General features: G+C 37.0%; 1 protein-coding gene across 3 annotated transcripts in view; it reads left to right on the top strand.

Annotated features, from left to right (window-relative positions):
• The window catches only part of LOC131067212 (cell division control protein 48), a 332,369-nt gene that overhangs the window by 14,869 nt on the left and 296,786 nt on the right, over window positions 1-20,714 (top strand). For 2 of the 3 annotated variants that reach the window (XM_058002161.2, XM_058002160.2), the window contains exons 5-9: window positions 4,625-5,140; window positions 6,904-7,023; window positions 7,136-7,196; window positions 7,270-7,352; window positions 7,491-7,535. In XM_058002161.2, the coding sequence (XP_057858144.2) occupies window positions 4,625-5,140; window positions 6,904-7,023; window positions 7,136-7,196; window positions 7,270-7,352; window positions 7,491-7,535 (825 nt within the window). The remainder of the gene's footprint in view (window positions 1-4,624; window positions 5,141-6,903; window positions 7,024-7,135; window positions 7,197-7,269; window positions 7,353-7,490; window positions 7,536-20,714) is intronic. The other variant, XM_058002162.2, reaches the window with a different exon arrangement.

Genomic DNA, 20,714 nt, shown 5'->3' with positions numbered 1-20,714 from the left:
TTTGCATGCTAAGTGTTTGTGGTGTTCGTGTGGTTTGTTGAGGTTTGGATCTCATCGTCTATGCTATACCTTCTATTTGCTTCCGTTCTCGTGCAATTAAGAGTTAATTTGTAAGCATATTAGTGTGTCCATAGCTTGTTGGTTTGGTGAGTTTTCTGTGCATTTTCAGAATTTCAGAATTGGTCTTAGTAGTGGTTTTGGCTTGTCATCTCCGTAGTTCTCATTGTAGCGGATTGGGATCATTTCTTTTGATAACATTGAGAATGTAATGCTTCTTGGATGCTAACAGTGTAATGTAGGTACATTTATTGTAAGGCTGATTTCAGTAGTACTGAATAGTCAATTATTCCTACTTTATAGTTGTATTCCCCGCAGAAAAATAGAAGAGGCTGGCTTGCTGCCTACATTGGATAATTGTAATTCTGTCCTCCTGCTGCATAAGTGGTCGAGTGATATTTGTTTGTAATGGTCCTCCCGCTACATAAGTGATTGAGTTGAGCTTTGTTGTTGTGTTCAGTCCTCCCGCTAAAAGCCTAAAACATTGCGGTAGAGTGTGCTCTTGTTGCCTTGGCTGGTTTACCGCCAAGTATCTTGTTTACTCGCTGGATAAGCAGAAGGGGATGGCTTGCCACTCATTATTGTAATCAGTACTTTTAGTAGTTTGCAACTAATGATTCCCTGCTACAGTATGCTCTCACCCTCCCAGTTTGGGCTCTCGGTGATCAAAAGGTGTAGGGTTCCTTTCGGTTGTTTGGATTATATTATTCTAACCCTAACCGGTGATTGGTGTGATTGTGATCTTGTTGTAAAAATAAATAAAAAATTAAGGGGCATATTACACATTGCTTGGTCTCGACTAGACCATTCTATGGGCAACATGCATACTACCATGATGACGAGCTTCAGGTGGTGTTGGGCAAGCACAATTTGGTTTTCACAGACATGCCACTTGGTATTTCCCCACACCGAGGTTTTGAGCACACCATCGAGCTGGAGGAAGGAGCCAAGCTTGTTATCACCATGCCCTATCGCCACCCTAAGAAGTTTAAAGATGAGATAGAGAGGACGATCCAGGAACTCCTCGACAATGGTGTCACGGTTTCTAAGGAACTCCCAGCCATTGATGATGAAGGAAAACATTTTTGGAGCCCACAAAGATCATCGATGTAAGAGAGAAAAAGACGAGGTAATGCACCATCAAGGAGTACCTTGTCCAATGGAAGGACCTGCCGATTGAAGATGCCACATGGGAGAACGAACAAATCTTGGAACATTTGAGTCTGCAATTGTTTGAGGGCAAGCAATTCTTGGGCCAGGAGGACTGTAATGTCCTCGATATAATTAAATAGTTCAATTTAAATAAATTATTATACGGCCTTGTCCTTAATAATATCTTTCGGGCCCTTTTTATTAATTAGTTAGTTATAAACTTTTTTGTATCGACCCGTTTGTAACCCTTCGGGAAACTTCTTGCAGCCCATTTATAAGGCCGAGTTCAACATAGTTGTAGGGGGGCTGAATTTGATGTTTTCTTTGTATTTGTGAATTCCAGTTGGAGTTCCGTTTTGTTGTAGTTTCGGAGGTGCAAGATCCTCCCTATTTTGTATTTGTAGTTTCGGTGGGAGTACCTCCTCACCCTATTCTGCTTGTGGTCCGAATCTGTAATGCCTTCATTTGAAGACACATGTGTCATCGAGTTCTAGATGAAATACATGTTCCCAAAGCTTTCATTCTGTGCACTAAACTAATATAAATATATATATTCGAAGAGTATATTGCGTATTCGACATCAAATTCGAAAGTGTTTCCAGAAGATTGGCGTACGAAGGACTTGGTAGGACCATTCGCACAAGGTGATAAGGGTGACCATACTACCCGTGGTCGGGAGTAGTAACCATACAGATACACCGTACGAAGGTGCAAGTAAGACTTCACTATACGGGTGAAGTATTGGATCCTCTCACCGTACGGGTGGAGTGTAGCCATCGTACATGCCTATTTGCATAGTCACCATACGGAACTATATGGAGTAGCACATCACACCGTGCGCTGAGTTATTAGCCACTGTGCGGGGTGAGAGTAGGGGGTGCCATACGGCTGGGAGAGCCGTCAGGACATACATCTTCAGTTTTATTGCGGTGTAGGTAAAATTGGATTCTGAAGACTTTGCAGTTTTTTCCACAACTCAAATGAATATTTAAAATATCCATTTAAGTTTCTAATGTTAATTGATAAAATGTTTTCTTAAGTGTTATATTTAAATAAATATGTTTATGCACCCCCTCAAAAGTGGATGCCTAGGGAAAAGGAAGGGGGTTTGCACATAAAAAACTATTTTATAATTCAAAATGGTCTTTTGAGGGATAAATGAATTGTTTTAAATTGGTAGTTGGTTATTTTCTTTCCAAAATCTATAAATGAGGTCGAGGGGCCCCATTTGCACATATGCTGATAAATGACACTGTTATGTTGTCGGATTGAACTTGGGTTCTTCCAAAATTATCAGTGGATGAAAACCCTCTTTAGATTTCTAATTTCAGATTTGAGAGATAATTCCTTGCTAGACCAGTGTGGTTTCATTCAGGATTCACCATTGTGCAGATTTAGTTTGTTGTAGCCATCATAGTGATATTGATGGGCTCCTTTGCAAGCTGTACCATTCACTTTTATCTGGTTGTACCTCTTGTTTGGATTAAGAAAACTCATTATTATCATCTATTGACAGTTTCAGCAATTGTTGTGGTGGATTTCCTTCAGGCCATACACTTCCTAGGAGGTATCTGTTGCTGTTTGGATCTGCACTTCACCCCAGTTAGGCTGTACCATGATTTTGAGTGCTTAGAACTAGGCATGTGAACATATTTACCCAAGCACTGCATTTTGAATGTTCTTTCATTGCTGGATGGGGGTGCTTTGACTATTGGAGACCATTTACACCTGTTTTGGGTTGCACTTTGAGTTTTTGAGTGCCTTTTAATGGGTCGTACAACCATTTGTTACCGCTGTACCAGGAAGTTTCAGATTTGCATATGTCTGATATGCTTTTCTAGTGTGACGTTACATACTTTCCATGAGAAAAGTGTGTGTTGGGGCTGATGTTTAGGTGTAAATCTAGCTGGTGATCATTTTAGGTGTGCTGGGTGTGTAGTAGTAAAGATTTTGATTTCTTGATTGTTGTTGAGCTCCATTGCAGCTCATTATCCAGTGTTTTCACACGTTTACCACTGATCTTCATTATCTCTGAGGTACATTTTATCTGCCCAATTTTCGATTCCTTGATTTCCGAGCCTGTCTCTCTTGTTGATTTGCAGTCGGACAAAAGTACCCACTTGCAAATAAGTGAAATTGGCAGTTATGGTTGGATGACAAAGGCCTTGCTTGAGAAATTGTTGATAGAGGGATTGGAGACAATTGACGAGGCTATGAAAGTTCCTCACAAGTTGATAACTGAACATGGTAATATCAAAGAGGAGGAATTTAGGTACATAGATGAAATCACTTCCTGGAAAGATGTCATCCTAGATCTCAACAAAATGTCTGAATTTATTGGAAAATTACCTGTCTCCATGGGAGCTTTCCCAAATAGGGAAGAAAACAACTCTTATGAATAGTATGAAGCAATCAAACTCATGGCGGAGAGTTTAGAATCTAGATTACTTTTTAGCCTCAAATATGCCACATGGCTGCATGTAGTCTTCCCTCCTTTTCTATCAGTATTTATCTTCAAAATTTGGTAATTAAAAAATAATTGAAGTTTATTAATTACTTAAATTTAAGAAAGGCAAAAAATCATGGGAACATTAGCTCCAAAAATATCTTTTAAAAGATTTGAGCAGTGCCTGCTGAATTTTTTTTAGCTAAGTGGCTTCATTGGACCCTGCTGTAAGCACCTTAAGATTCCTTATCTCTGAAACTTTGGAACCTCCTTTTTTGCCCTATTTGATAATAGGGTATTTGGCAAATAAAATTTAATGCTTTTGGAGTTTATGTGCAATTTATTCTCTTTGTAAGTATATCTATGTAATATTTTTTATTTTTTGTTAAAAACAAACCAGTGTTAGTATTAAATATGTTTTCATGAAATTGGAAACTGTGTTTAATTAATCTGGAAGCAATGGCCCATAATTAATATGTAAGGCTGCTAACTATATGCTGAGATCGAAAGTTGAAGTTCTTCAAAGCTGTTTTCAAGAGATAACTAATAGGTTATGCAAATATCATAGTTATTGTGTCAATTTTTTATTCAGTTTCTAATAAGTAGTTTTTCACATGTCCTGTAGTTTTTTTAAGTCAAGCCTGTTACATGGACCTCCTATGTTGATTCACCTACTTGATGACGTCAACTATCTCTGGAGATATGAAGTGGGAATTTGTTTTCACGTACTTGAGGGTTAATAATATTCAAACTTCAATAAAAGATTACAATAAAGGATGTTGAAATGCATTATAGTAAAGGATTTCATTTACATCTTATTAGAGGATAAGCATTATGTCAGATTCTTGAGATGTGTAACTGCACCTTTCACTTCTTAGTAAAATGTTTTGGGTACCCAGGCATATTTCTTAACACAAATTTGATGTTTTTCCTTTCTCATTTTCCTGAAGTAGATTTCTTTCTTTGCAGATTCAAAACAAAATACCTAGGCAAACAATTGAGCATGTTCCACTTGAGGTTCCTGGGATAATGGCAACTAGTCCAGCATCCTTGCCTGGTTCAGAAAATACCAGTAAGAGCATGCCAGATGATAAGGCAACAGGTGAAGTTGCTAACGGATGTCTAACAGAGGATATCGTTTCTGAAGTGGTTGACCCGTATACATTGATCAATCAAATACAAACATCCACCCCTAAAAAAAACCTAGATTTTGTTACCTCTGAAATAAAAGGCCCTGATGTGGCTCACCAGATCAAAAGTTTAGAAAATGGCAAAATTTCTGGATCTTCCTCCACCATTTGCAATGAGAAGGCAAAGGATTCAGATAGTGAGCTTGATCCTTATAGTTCAAGTCTTGAATATTTGGATGATGCATTCCAAGTCTTGTCTCTGAAACTTCGTATTTCAAAGGCACGCCATAAAGAGAATTTGAAAGAAGCATTTAACAATGAGCGTTCTAGGCATCGGTCCTCCCGATTAATCAATGTAAGTTATGAACTAATTCCAGAGTGAAACCTGTTTTGTGCAATGGAAGAAAATTTGAGGCTAGGTCATACTTTGTAATTAGAGTTAGATATTTGTATTATTTCTTTTGAATATCAAACTTTCTGGTCTATATTAATAAAGGATATTTAATATAAACCTTAGATATTTATAAAGGATGTTTATTGTAATTAGAGTTAGATATTTATATTAATTCTTTTAAATATCAACCTTAGATATTAATAAAGGATATTTATTATTTAGTTCAGTTTTGGTCACATTTTGCTCCGGTTCTAGATTGTTATTTGTTCTTAATTTTTCATATTGTAAATAAGGATAAAAGTCTTACAAGGAAAAGAGCATATCTGGATTTCTATTTTTAAAACTTTTGGATTATGTTGTCTTTGTGATTTAACAGAAATTAGTGAATCCCCCAGAACAACTATTAGATTTACTTGGCCAAATCCTGCGATTTTCTCTTGTCAATAAGTACATATGTATTAAAAGAAAAAGAGGATTTCTGGTTTTCTACCTTAAAACTTTTTGATTATGTTGCCTGTTCGAGTTAATAGAAATTATTGAAACCCCCATAACAACTTCTATGTTTACTTGACTAAATCCTGGATTCTGCTGTTACACCCTTTCCATCAAACTCGTTGATATTTATGGAACTAAATTTTCTAAATTAATACATCTTTTTTCTCTTTATACAAGTGTTTCATAATATCATATTAACATGACAGCACACTAAAGAAGTACTGGCCTGCAAAAGTTATACTACTAATAAACAGGTGGCCAACTAGGAATTTGAGAAATTAGAACAGGGAATAACTGTGTGGGAAAAAAATAAATATCAGAATTATATGGTCATCTCCTTAAGATCACCCTTCCCTACTAACAAGAATGTAGCAAACCAATCTTTGAGATGATAAAAGGACAGTTTGTGGATGGCATGTAGAGACAAATGACAAGCCCACAACAGTGCATAAAAAATGTGCTGAAATACCCTTTTTCGAGCTTTAGAAGTATCCTTCACAAGTGTAGGTAACATCTGGACATCATGCAAACTTTAGAATACATATTCAAAGTGATTGGAACTCTTGCATTATGAGCCGGTGAACAAAGTGGATCTCCAGATGCCAAATTCAAAATAGACAAGGCTTCCAATTTTGCCTTATTTCACACAGTGAACAAATATGAATTTTCCTAGACAAAAGGAAACCATTCCTGTAACCATATAAAATCACCTACAACTTTGCAATAATAAAATAGTGAAGGCAAAATTATCAGAGTCACCATCAATGCAATTGAGATAACATGAGAAAATAGAAACCATAGCATTCTTCACTGCAAGAGCATTATAAAAATATCTCTGCTATCCTCTAAAGAATTCATATCTGATCTCTCAACCAGGCTTCACCTTGCTTCAATCTCCACTAGCAACATAAAGATCCCTTACTCTCTTTGGAAAAACACTAATGAAGTTTGACACTGGAAAACATATTGACGAGAGGCAGATTGGAGCTTTGTTTCTCTCCCTCTCAACTTTGACAATTCAACATTTTGAATTAATTTATCTAATACCTGCCTGCCTTTGTTGGTTAAATTGACAGATTTTTTCATTTCTAATTTGTCCCCAAAACTTCACTTCTGGAGCATGCATTAGTTGTTGTTAATTCCTGTCATAGATATATGCCTTTTTCAAGTGGAGCAAGTAATTTTTTCTAACTATACATTCTTTCATGTTATTCATGTTTTTATACAAGGACACGAGTATTCGTGAACTGCATGCAAAGTTAAAGTTTGTGCAAAGTCGACATGAGGAAAGAATCAAACTTACTGAGGAAGCATTCAAACATGGATACACAGAGCTTCCTCGATTGGAAGTATGCTAACATGCTCATTATTCAAATCAAACCCAAACATAGGGTGATTTCAATTGGTAGGTTGTTGATGAAGCTAATTATGGTGGTAACAAGAAGTTGCTGTGGTTTCCAGGTGCTTGCTACAAAGCTTGGATTGGATACATTTGAGAAAGGGGTTATCCTTATGCTCACTGGTAAATAGGAAACTTTTGTTTTAGATGTTTTATGATTCAATGATAACTTACAAATCAAAGGTTCGCATTGCAGCTGTGTCAATATCACCAGTTGTGAAAAGTATTTTTCAAGGTGATGCTGGAGATGGGCTTTATTATTCCAGTAAATGTTTGCAGGCATGTTGCGTCATCTCTTCAAGCTTTCCAACTTATTCTCTAGGTTACTCTGTGAATAAAAAGTTATTAAATTGCTGTACTTTGGGGTTATTTATGTGAATAAGTTTTATCATTAATGTTTACTTTTGTGTTGACTAGGTGAAAGATTTTCTATCAATCTTCTTTGAATCCTTCAAGGAACAGGTACTTTGGGTTCATTTTGAAAACATAGTGGTACATTATTTGATGAATATTGACTTTGAGCACATTAGCAATATGAAATGAAAAAGATGGCTTCTGATTTTAATGTTAATGTTTAAATATTTGAAGAATTTTGTGTATTCATCAGATTAAGATCTCCAACTCGAATGAAATTTAATTCGGAAGCTTCTAAGGAGCACAAATGCTATTGCATATATTGAAAATTAAGTTAAAAAAAGACACTGATATTGTTAGAAATGGCTTTGGACTTAAATTGTAATGGGATGGCTATTTTTCTTTTTTTTGTTTTTGTAATTTTGACAAATATTTGACAAAATGCCAAGATGCGGATTATTTACTTGCTTCAAAATAAGACAAGTGGAATATTAATCAATGTGTGCTCTCTACCATCACCCTGATGATGGATCACAGAGTGTGATCCGAAACATTGATGCAAAAATTCCTACACAATCAAATCCAGAAGCATTAATCAGGTAAACTGGACTATTTTCTCAATACAATTTTCACCAAAACACATTCATCAATTTTCGATATATGAATAGGGTTGAAGCAATATAAATTTTGATTTCATATAAAAATAAAGACTATTCTGAGACTGCTGTTACAAATAGAGATAAATTTGCATCTGTACCTATTTAAATTGTCCATTTTATTTGATACATCTGCTGGAAGAATAATGTAGATGATGAAGACCAAGTTTGCAGCCTGAATTACATAGAGTAATTCAGAACTTGTATGACAGCTGATGTAGAAGGCGCTAGAAACTTAGATCCCCTTAAGAGGCAGCACTTCCTCCTAGAAATCTCATGACTCCCTTCAGATCCTCACGTCACCTTCTCTGAGTAATGAACAGCAATTTGAGTGTTGGTGGCTGGAAAATTGGGGTTCCAAAACCTTCAAAACCTGAGTTGCCTTTCGCCCTGCTCCGCATGTCCCACTCCCAATGGGATTCAAGCTTCATTCCACCTCATATGGGCATCCAGTCAGCATACAATAAATTAATATAATTAGCCACTTTATCTTATCTCGTTCACCCCCTTCTACTTGCATTTGGTCTTTTCAAACTGAAGCGGCCAGATTATGCTAAATGTGCAGGCACTAATGCTTTATTCAAGTAAATGAACTAGAATTTGCTTGCAAACACATTAAATCTCCAATCTTCACTGACTGTTAATCTCCAAGAATCCGGAATAGATACTTTGACACTTCAATGTAAATCTTCACAATCACCATACCCTATTTGTATGCTTGCGAATCCTGTATGATTCCACCTTGAATTAGTTAGGAGGGTTTTCATCCTCAAACCAATCTTGCCATAGGGTTTCTGTCCTAAGGCAGCAGATGAACAATTGGTCACTCTCCAAACTAGGGTTTTACAAAATGATTTGTCAGGAATGAACTTTCTCCACGCAATTCTCCTTTTTGTACACTTTTTGTTCCATAACTTTTTATTTTTCTCAAAAATGAGACTTTATAATTTAACTTTATATTTTGGCCCCATAAAGTTTTACATTTTTAATTGAACGATCCAACTTTATAAAAAATAATTAATTAAATGTAAGTTTGGAAATTTAGACACTTAAATTTTAATTAAGTAATTATTCCATTTTTATGTCCCAAATAGCCTATGAGAATTAAAATAGGCAAAGCGTCTTCACTAGTTTCTTATGTCTGCGAAGGGAACATTACATACCTTGCTCCTTAAAATTGCTTGCCCTCAAGCAATTGTAGATTTGGATGTTGTAATATTTGTTTTTTGTTTACTTCCAAAAGTATCTACTTTATATTACGTAGAGTAAACAGGTATGAAAATATATCACATAACAATATATCATAATAGGAAATAACATCAGATCATGCCCAGAAAGATGTCTTTATTTTCAAAATATGTAATGTGTACAATTTAGAATAGTCCCAGTTTCCAAGACAACCATGAAATATATTGTACTTGGCAGTTGGTTGAGAGTACCAATCGTCGGCAACTACCAACAACTCAGAAACAAATTGCTCATTACATGGCCAATTATTATTAACAAAACATTATTTATTTTTTACGACAGTTTTGCTGACTACATCAGCCCCTCCAAACAAGAAGTTGTCTTCTAGACAACAAAAACAAAATGGAGCTATGCAACACAAAATTACTGAGAAGTAGAAGGGTGTGAGGACGTCCCTGGAAGTACAAAAGATATTGGGGTGGATGGTTGAGAGTGCTGCTGCTGCAAGCGCTGGAGGTGTTGATTCGCCATCAACTCCCTCTTCTGAGACGCCTTGACCATATATGCAACTTCCATCAACTTCTTATGCATCATCTCTAACTCGCCGCCTTTCTCTCCCAACTATGTGGTCAACTGAGTGATTTGCTCATCCCTCTCTGCCAACTGCATGTTCTTTTCTTCCACCCATTGATCTCTCTCAACCAACGGCTGCTCATGTTCTCCCACGATCTTCTTGAGGTAAGTGACTCGAGAGTGCTCTTGGGCCAATCGGTCTCTCGTTTTCTGTACTTGCTTGGTGAGAAGTTGCTGAACATGTTATGCCTGGTGGAGGGTCTGCACCTGTTGTACAACAACCTGAGAGTGTGTGATTGCAAGTCGTTGATGGTATAGGAACAATTCCCTGAAGACAAGTTGCATGCCATAGAGTGCTCAAAGCACCCCACCATGGTGGCCTCATATAGAACGCCTTATATTGGAGACTAAGAAACTCTCGAGTTTTGTCTGAAAGGTACACCGCTCAATTATAAACCTTCCCTATGCTTAGGCCAATCATTAAGGAAATCATCTAGACATTAAGGAAATCATCTAGATGACAATGTGTCATGACCATTGGAAAATGAACTTAGAACATTCATGGAAAACAATGATAGAAAAACTCAAGCTCTAATGGAGCAAAATGAAAAAACAAGTTAGGCTTTGCTTCAAGCCTTACAAGATATGAATACCACCATGAACACTCTTAGAAATCATTCCAATGGCAGAGAAGAAAACTCTAATCATTCTGAAAACACTCATAATACATCTTCCAGCTCCAGAATACAAAAACCCAATTTCCTACCTAGAGAGGGAAATAATAGGGAAGAAACAAATAACTCCTCCATGACTAACACAGAAGAAATAGCCATGGCCTATGCTAAATTAGGGCCAGAAGTAAGAGAGATTGTATCTTTTAGGGAGTTTTGTGAAGCAAAGAAAAATGAGACCCCTAGGAGAAAACCATTCAGCAGGGATCTAAAACACAAAGTAAATAAACTATCAATACCTAACTTTGATGGCTCCGGAAAAATATCAGCCCAAGCATGGATACAAAAACTTAATACATACTTAAATCTCAGCCCCATGACAGAAAATGATGCAGTTCAATTTGCCATTTTACACCTAGAAGGTTTAGCCCATGAGTGGTGGTATCATGGCACCCTCACACAAGGTCATGATGGTATAACTACATATGACGAGTTCACTCAGAAACTCATTAAGAGATTTGAGAGGAAACACCCACAAAAAGATTTCAAAGAATTAACCCTCTTAAGACAAAAGGGAACAGTGGAGGAATACATCACTGAATTTCAAAAAATTCCTGTAAGGGTCTCCGGAGTGGATGAGGACAGGCTCACCTATCTTTTTGTGGAGGGACTCAAAGACTCCATTAAAGGATTGATGAGAGCATTAAAACCTCCTACTCTAGACGATGCCATAGATAAAGCATTGGGCCTAGAAGACACTTCAACTTGGGAGAAACCCTCCAAAACATTCACTAAAAATACACATACTAAAGAATGGCCTAGGAAGGGAAACACCTTTAAAGAAAGGGAAGAGCTTAAGAGAAAGAACGTATGTTACCATTGTCATGAGAAATGGGAATATGGTCACAGTTGCAAAGAAGGAAATGAAATAGATATGCTTAAGAAAAAAAGGCTATGCTTTAAGTGCAAAGAAAAGTGGCAACCGGGTCACATATGTGGGAGGAAGAGCCAAGCCCACAACTTGGAAGCCTTATCTAGTGATGAAGAAGAAGAACTCAATGAACCCCCAAGCAAAAGAGAAAAAATTACTGAAGATGTGCAAGTATCATTAGCCGCAATTTCCGTAGCTTCAAGACACCATCCATTCAGAATCAAAAGTGCGATCAAAGGGCAGAGAGTAATTGCGCTCCTGGATAGCGGGGCTACCCACAACTTTATTGATAAAAGCTTGGTAAAAAGGTTGAAGCTGACAACACAAGAGTTTAAGGGTTTCCAAGTAGCTCTTGCAGACGGATCCACTTCCTCATGTAACAAAAAGATCCCTCAATTAAACATAACATTAGGGAAACACCCTACCAAAGAAGATTTTTATGTGGTAGAGTTAGGGGATTCAGATGTGATCCTAGGAATTCCATGGATACATTCCTTGGGAAGATTCTACCTCGATCACCCCAAATTGGAGTTATGTTTCACTCAAAATGGACAGGAAGTACTAATCCAAGGGTTGCATGATGGCACAACCAGAATGGTAACTTCCAAAAAGATGGAAAGGATTTTTAGACGTAGCCAAGGAGAGTGGGCTGCCCAATGCATGGTACTAGACAAAAATTCAAACCAAGGAGAAGCCATTCATGTTGATATTAAACCCATTATTAAAAAACATAAAAAAGTGTTTGAGGATATCCCAAAAGGACTGCCACCCAAGAGAGGATTTGAACACACTATTGAACTTGAAGAAGGTGCAAAACCAGTAATCACCACCCCTTATCGCCATCCAAGGGGCTATAAGGAAGAAATTGAGAAAGCTATCAAAGAGCTTCTAGAAATGGGGCACATTCAACCTAGCTCCAGCCCTTTCGCCTCCTCTGTTGTATTGGTGAAAAAGAAGGATGGGACCATGCGGATGTGCATTGATTATAGAGCACTCAATAAGAAGACTATAAAGAACCGATACCCTATCCCTAGGGTGGACGAACTTATAGATGAATTACATGGAGCAGTATACTTTTCAAAAATAGATTTGAGATCAGGATACCATCAGATAAGGGTAAGGAAGGAAGATGTTCCCAAAACAGCTTTTCGATGCCACTATGGCCACTTTGAGTTTTTGGTCCTTCCATTTGGCCTTACAAATGCCCCTGCCACCTTCCAGTCATGCATGAATCACATCTTCAGGGGACAGTTGAGGAAGTTCCTGTTAGTATTTTTTGATGATATATTGATTTACAGCAAAACTTGGGAAGCACACTTGAGGCACATAGATGAAATATTGGGCCTACTTGAACAACATTCTCTTTTTGCCAAAATGTCAAAATGTGAGTTTGGGATGGAAGAAATTTTGTATCTTGGTCATAAGATCAGCACCCATGGAGTTAAGGTGGATGAAGAAAAAATTGAAGCCATCAAAAATTGGCCAAGGCCCCGAACCCTCACTCACCTCAGAGGTTTCCTAGGTTTATGCAGTTACTATAGAAGATTTGTTAAAGGATTTTCAAAGCTAACTTCTCCTTTAACCAATTTAACTAAGAAGGGAGCATTCTTATGGTCAGATGAAGCCCAATCCGCATTTGAAAATCTTAAAGAGGTTATGAGTACTTGCCCGGTTTTAGCAATTCCGGACTTTTCAGCACCTTTTGAGCTTTATTGTGATGCCTCAGGAGAAGGCATTGGAGCTGTCTTAATGCAAAAGAAACATCCTATAGCCTTTGAAAGCAGGAAACGTAGAGACACAGAAAGAACCTATTCAGTTTATGATAAAGAAATGCTAGCTATTATGCATGCATTAGAGAAGTTCAGACAATACCTGATATGTGGGAAGTTTATAGTTAAAATTGATCATAACAGTTTGAAGTTTTTTCTCAATCAAAAAGATTTGAATGATAGACAACAGAAATGGGTGAGTAAACTTCAGGCATATAATTTCGACATAGAATATATGAAAGGGAAATATAATGTTGTGGCAGATGCTCTTTCAAGGAAACCTTACTTGGGGTCTTTATCAGTCCTGTCTATAGATTGGAAGACAGCCCTAAGTACTGAATATGCCAAAGACAAATTCTCTAGCAACATCCTAGAGGGAAAAGAAACAGATGAAAATTACCGGGTAATTGATGACCTCATTCTCTACAAAAATAGAATCTATGTTCCATCAGGGTCAAATATGAAAAAAGACATTATAAGGACTTATCATGACCTTCCTTTAGCAGGTCATCAAGGGTATTATAAAACCTACAAGCAGATCAGAGAAAGTTTTTCATGGAAAGGGTTAAAAGAAGATGTACTGAAACACACCCAAGAATGCATGGTGTGTCAAAGAAATAAAGAAGAACACACTTTCCCTTCAGGATTACTCCAACCACTACCAATCCCAAATCAAAAGTGGGAGAGTATATCTATGGACTTCATAACAGGACTTCCAAAAGTACAGAATAAAGACTGCATTTTTGTAGTAGTAGACAGATTAACAAAATATGCACATTTTATGGCCATTCCTTCAAGTTTTGGAGCATCTCACGTAGCCAACATCTTCTTTAAAGAAATCTTCAAGCTACACGGTTTACCCAAAAATATTGTGAGTGACAGAGATAGACGATTTCTTAGCATATTTTGGCAAGAACTATTTAAACTAGCAGGGACAGAGTTAACTCCAAGTACCAGTTATCATCCACAGACCGATGGGCAAACAGAAATAGTAAACAAATGGATAGAAGGTTATCTAAGGAATTATGTTTCAGGTCAGCAGAATGCTTGGGTCAAATGGCTGCATCTTGGGGAGTATTGTTACAACACAACCCATCATATGTCAATTCGAATGAGTCCCTTTAAAGCCCTCTACGGGTATGAAGCAACATCCCTTGGGGATCTCATCCGATCAGAAAGTCATGTACCAGGTGCAAAAGATTTCCTCCAGCAAAATGCAGATATCATGAATGCCCTTAAAGATAATCTTCACCAAGCACAGAACCAACAGAAACTGTATGCGGACAAAAAAAGGATTGAAAGATCATTTGAAGTAGGAGACTTGGTATTCTTGAGACTCCAACCTTATAAGCAGTCATCCATTAAAATCAGTGGAGCTGAGAAATTGAAACCACGATTCTATGGTCCTTATAAAATTTTGAGAAGAATAGGTGAAGTGGCCTATGAATTAGAGCTACCAGATCACAGTAAAATACACAATGTATTTCATGTATCCCGACTAAAAAAGGTTTTAGGTCAACACATTCTCCCTTGTACCGAACTACCCCCAATTGATAATGAAGGGAAGTTGATTTTGGAACCTGAACTTATCCTTGACAAATGAGAAAGAAAATTAAGAAGGAGGACCATAACAGAGTATTTAGTCAAATGGAAGAACCTTCCTAGGGAAGATGCTACATGGGAAGGAGATGAGACCATTAATCATCTCAATCCCAGATTGCTTGAGGACAAGCAATTTTGAGTGGGGAGGGCTGTCATGACCCCACATTTTGTAATTATTTATACCTTCCATTTATAAGAAATGATTCATTATTTAATAATTACGCTCTAATTTTTAAATTAACGTTGCTATAAAATATTATTAAAAATATAATTGTTAATACATAATTTTTATTATATATAATGGGTGCTATAAAATAATAAATATACAATACACAAGACTAATAATTATTATTAAAAATATAATAATAATTATTATTATTAATACATAATCTTTTATTATATAACGGGTGCTATTAAATAATAAAAAATACACAAGACTAATAATTATCACCATGCGATAAAATGCGATATTAACATATTTTAAAAAGGATGTTTATTAAAAAGTTAAGACACATTACAATATCAATAACACCTTAAACTATCGAGTATGGGCAACTCGCGTGGCAAACAACGAAGGGATAAACGGACAACGACGCGTCGTTTTAAGACGCCAAAATGGGTTGCGGGAGAACAAGGGTGACTCCCCGAAAATGCCACCTCACCCTCAGGGGTCGCGACTCTTGGAGGGGTCCACGCGAACCCTCACGTAGGGTATTAAAAGACTAATGCGTGGCGAAAAACAGGAGAGAAGAAAAAGGCGCGGAAAAAGGAACGCAGGCTGAACATGCTACGAGGGTAAATCGGGCGGAAAGGACTGCGCGCAGGAACCAGGTAAGACCCGATAACCACTAAGTTTATTTCATAGTAAAAAAATAAATTTAGAAATGGTAATTCAGATAGAAAGTGTATAGAATGTTAATGATAAATAATAGTATAATGTTTTGTATGTTATATTAAAAGTAGACAAATATGATGGTTAAATAAAAATAATAAATATATATATATATATATATATATATATATATATAAACGTATATATGTTTGCACGAAATGAATAAATCATCATGAATGAAGAAGTTATTAAATAGTTTAATAAGCGAACTAATTAATAAAACCACAACTCCTGACTAAGGAAACAACATCATTATGTAATTAAGGGTTAATAGATATAATATGCATCACTTTAAAATTATGAATAATATGAATAAAGCAATTATAAATTTAAACCTAGTGGGGTAGATGAGGAATTAGGCAACAGGGATAGCAGGAACTAGGCCTTTGTCAGGTAGCCCACCCACTGCAGTTGACAAAGGACTTCTGGCAGGAGGGCCAAGGGGGTATGTACCGTCCTTGGGCCTGATAAGCGCTACGGGCATCCTAAGGTAGCTTATCCCTTTTATTCCACTAGGAATTAAATATGGAGTTGACTTATTGATAACTAATAAACTCAAATGAATTTAGACAAATTATACCCTAGATGAGTTAATCAATCATTAAAAATCATTGTTTACGTGTTTTTCTTAGATTTGCGAAGTTGGGACATTACACAATGTTGGAGGCTTGACTGGCTCCATGAGGTGACTCTTTATCATGTCCGGAATGCATTTCCACTCTGTCGTCACCAAGAAGGTATTCTTGACCCCTCTGTGTCAAGTCATCATGGCATATACCCATTTCAATACATTATCCTTTTGCTCCATTGTCATCTTGCCTCACTGCTTGGCCACCTTGGCACCTCATGATGGGATTTTGAATGCCTGCGTAAACTCGACCGACTAAAAGGACAGTTACATCATATCCATTGTAAGGGATGGTGAACTTGTGTGTGCACCCATTATAACGCACTACCAAAGCCTTTAGGGCTTAAATTCTCGTATATTGAAAAAGGGCATCTGAATTGCCATGTCCACCTCCGCATGCTTGAGGATCATCTTGAGGTTGTAGTTCTCGTCCATCTCCTACCATCATGTGCCTCAATCAATTTTGCTCAAACTCTCCAGGGTGAGAGTATCAGCTATAATCCTGTCATCCCTAATATGAACATGAGGCCTGCTCTTCTTTCTTTTGCTACTGCTGCCTATTGCTGTGTTTGAAATGGATACTAAATGAGGTTTTGGGATTTTATCAGTTGTAGGCTGGTCGTTATTATAACTATCACCTTTCCTTGCTTGCCCGGGGTTTACAAAACTTGTTCGAATCATGTGTGATTGAATGCTATTGTGCGGCTTGGCAGATTTTTCTCCACTGAGGTACTTATGTCTTGTTTCACCGTACAAACTTGTCTCTTTGTGCTTATGTCTTGTATTTGCATACAAACTTTTGTTTTATGGACCTCTTTCTTCTTTCCCTATGTATGGCATTGCTTCCAGTTGTTTGTACGACATTGGCTCCAATCCTCTAACATGTATGGCTGAGTAGTCTAGCTTTGTTGTTTGTATGACCTCGTCCTGTACTGCTTGGTGATGTCCTTTTGCGTACAGCTTATCTAGCTCCCTCGTATATCTTATATGTCCTCCTTACGGTTTGTCTAGCTCACCTATATGGTTTGTAATTCCTTCCTCATATGGCTGACAAGGAAACCTCAAATGATAAATGATTTTATCAAATAAGGCTACCCCAAGGTTTCTTAGTTAGGTCTTGACATGCAAATTGGATAGACTTAGTTGAAATGATGTGATTTGCTGGTATCACAAAGGGACTCACTTTGTGGGAGCTAGAATACTAAACTAACTTCTACCAAACAAAGAAAGATTAAAAGGGATAAAGGGATAGGAAATCTAATCTAAGATCTAAGGACAATGATGATAATGGATAATGCTTTAGATAGACAAATTCCTTATGGAACTACTTTCTACTTGACCAAAGATAGCTCACAATTCCATAGAAAGAGTGCAATCTTCTAAGGTAGTGAAAGATATTCATGTTACAAAAATTCATTCAAATACCCTACCAATGCAATCCAAATGAAACATTGACAACAATTGAGCTATTACCAATTACGAGGTGCAAACTAACCATGCAAAGAAACTTTCAATTAACAAATCACCAATGGTATGAACCAAAGAATTCATCAAACATCTTCACATATCACCATCCTAACCAATGAACTTCAATTAAATTTGAGAAGTAGAAAGAAACGATGCAAAATGTTGAAACAATACATAAAGATCTACCATTTCTTCAATGAAAATCCTGTATCAATTTCACCAAAGTCTTAGCAATAATTTCTTGCCCTCCTACTATTGCTACTGTTTCTAATTATCTCTTATTAACTATCCACTATTAACCTTTACAAATGAGGTCAAGCCTTTTATAGACTTCCCATTACAAATGAAGGGCCTAGATTGATTCTAAATCAATGGCCAAGATTTGGACAACAAAACCCTAATGCGGGGTAGTTGCAACTACCACCACTTTCATTTAATATTGACCAATGAGAGATGAGTAAGGTACAATAAATAATATTTAAATGTGACTGCACATGTTACTCGCTCCTCTTGAAATGAGTCGGGTTAAATGCATTGGACATGTTGAAGTGACACCACTTGATTGGTTGAGAATGATTAGGCGTCACATCAATGTAGATATCTCTTGATACTCAACATAATCCAATTGTTTGATGTGGTGGTTCATATTTCCAAATTGCATCATCTTGATCAAGTCTCTAACTTTGATTAACTCTTTTGGAACTATCTTCTTTCCTTGATCATTCCATTTTCACGTTTGGGAATCCTCCTTGTTGAACATTTCTTGATCTTGTCATTCCTTGGTGTAGTTCCTGAATTCATGTTGTAGAATTCTTTTTGTTCACTATCCTTGACTTTGATTTTCTCATCCTTGTCATGTCTTGAACTTCATTTGTTCGCCATCATTGTGAAGTTTTCTTCATGTCTTGAGCTTGAGGTGTTGATGTCCTCCTTTGCATTGTGAAGTTCCTCTTCATGTTGTTGTGAACTTCCTTTGCATGATTGAATCCTTCATGATGAATTGATCTTCTTTATGTTGTGGTATCTCTCTTCATGTATCATCCTTTGCATCCATCATTCCTGACAAAAGAAGCATAAAACACCTTATATTGTAATTGTAACTGAAATCCAACAAAATTACAAAGGCTATGATGAATGGAAGTTCAAGTCCTGCATTATCAATTCATGTGAAACAATACCAACAACCATCACCGATTCATACAAAATCACTCTACAAATACCTCCCTTCATCCCTCAATGTCAATCCTTCATAATCCGAAAATGACATTTCATGTTTAGAGTTCTTGTTTCAAATCTGGAAATTGCTTCCAATTGATGAGGAGATCAACTTATGTCTGTTTGTGAATGACCAAATTTCCTTTCAAAAACCATCTGTTTCCCTTTTCACCCACTTGACCTGATTTGAAATCTGATTTTCATGCTCAGTTTCATACTTTTCTGCTGTAACTTATTCCCTGATCTGTCTCTTATTTGCTGGTTACATTATTGAATTTGCTCTCCTTGCACAAATTTGCCTTCATGTCATGGAATAAATTAAATAAGTAATAAATATTTATTTAATTAATGGCTAGGATAAGGTGGGATAAAATGATGGGTAATTTAATTAAATAAGTTTGTCCAAGTTGTTGCTGATCACCTTTGCCCAATTCACCATTTTTATTGCATCTATCACCTCCTCAATGAAGTAAAACATCCATGGCTCAAAGATGAATGCCTGTGGACATCCCATGATCCGACTCATCATCAACTCAAGATCACTGTCTCTTGCTTGAAGTCCACGCTAGTGAGCTGCTTGGGCATTTTTGAATGGTGAGGCTTTGGCTTTTGCATCCATTTTCTGTTGATGATTCCTACGCATTCATCAATTCTGGAGTCATAGAGCATGGTCGCTCTTTCCTTTGTCTTGAACACCATGGATTGAAATGTGGGGATTCCAAAAGCCTCAACAATCACCTTGGCTGTGAGGTTCGCCAAGAGTTTTCCATCAGGAGCCACGATTGCTCCTCTCGGAGTTGTAGTGTTTTGCACATTCAATGATTAGCTCTGGGCATTGGATGGCAGGAGGGAAACTAGCTGCCACCACAATTCCACTTCTGGCTATCTTCTTGGCTATGGTTAACAACGGATGTCCATCGTGACCAAATATTCTTTTCTTGAATTCTTCCAACTTGAACGTTCCCGAGTTGGTGTCACCGACTTCCCTCACTTTGAAATGATCTTTAACTCAGGGAGGAATCCTTTTTGTTCATTTTTGATCTACGTTTGCATTGAAGTACTTGCCACCTTGGTTGATTCTGCCATCTAATTTCCTACAAAATAAAATAACTAACATTAAATTAATGCTAAGGAAATTGAAAAATCCGTTATGGGAAGAATTCAATGCAGCATGTTCCAGACTTGGAATAAATAAAACTTTCGAAGATTAGAATTCCTGATTGAAGAAGAACCATGCCTTTGTCACTTTTCATGCCTTGCTTCTAACTTGAATTCTCCAAAATGCATTGTGAAGAATGAACTCTCATGTCTTGTTTAAATAGGAAATTCGTCCATCAAGTTGCCAAGTTGGTACTGGTATAAATTTAGCAACTGCATTAATATTTTCTAAAACACTTTTTCGTGTTTCCATTGTGAGGGGAGATGACTTGTCATTTTGGTGGACCTCGCTTGTCATACTTGACTTCAGAAATAGAAATTTCCATTATGTCTTGAGTTATGCCCCATTAATGGAGAATATTCTTATTTAGGCGTTCAAACTTGCTCTTCTACATCACCTTCTTTCTAGGGCCCATACTAGATAAAAAGGAGGATTCTAGAGTGTTGGTGCCAATTCCATTTTCGGTGGAAGACTTCTTCTTACTAGGGCACATACGAGATAACCAGAAGGATTTTCAAACACTTAGTAACATTTCA

The sequence above is a fragment of the Cryptomeria japonica genome, chromosome 3 (assembly GCF_030272615.1).
Source record: "Cryptomeria japonica chromosome 3, Sugi_1.0, whole genome shotgun sequence".
Taxonomy (NCBI): Eukaryota; Viridiplantae; Streptophyta; class Pinopsida; order Cupressales; family Cupressaceae; genus Cryptomeria; species Cryptomeria japonica.
The sequence above is the reverse complement of the archived record's forward strand: the minus strand, read 5'-3'. Positions and strand labels throughout refer to the sequence as shown.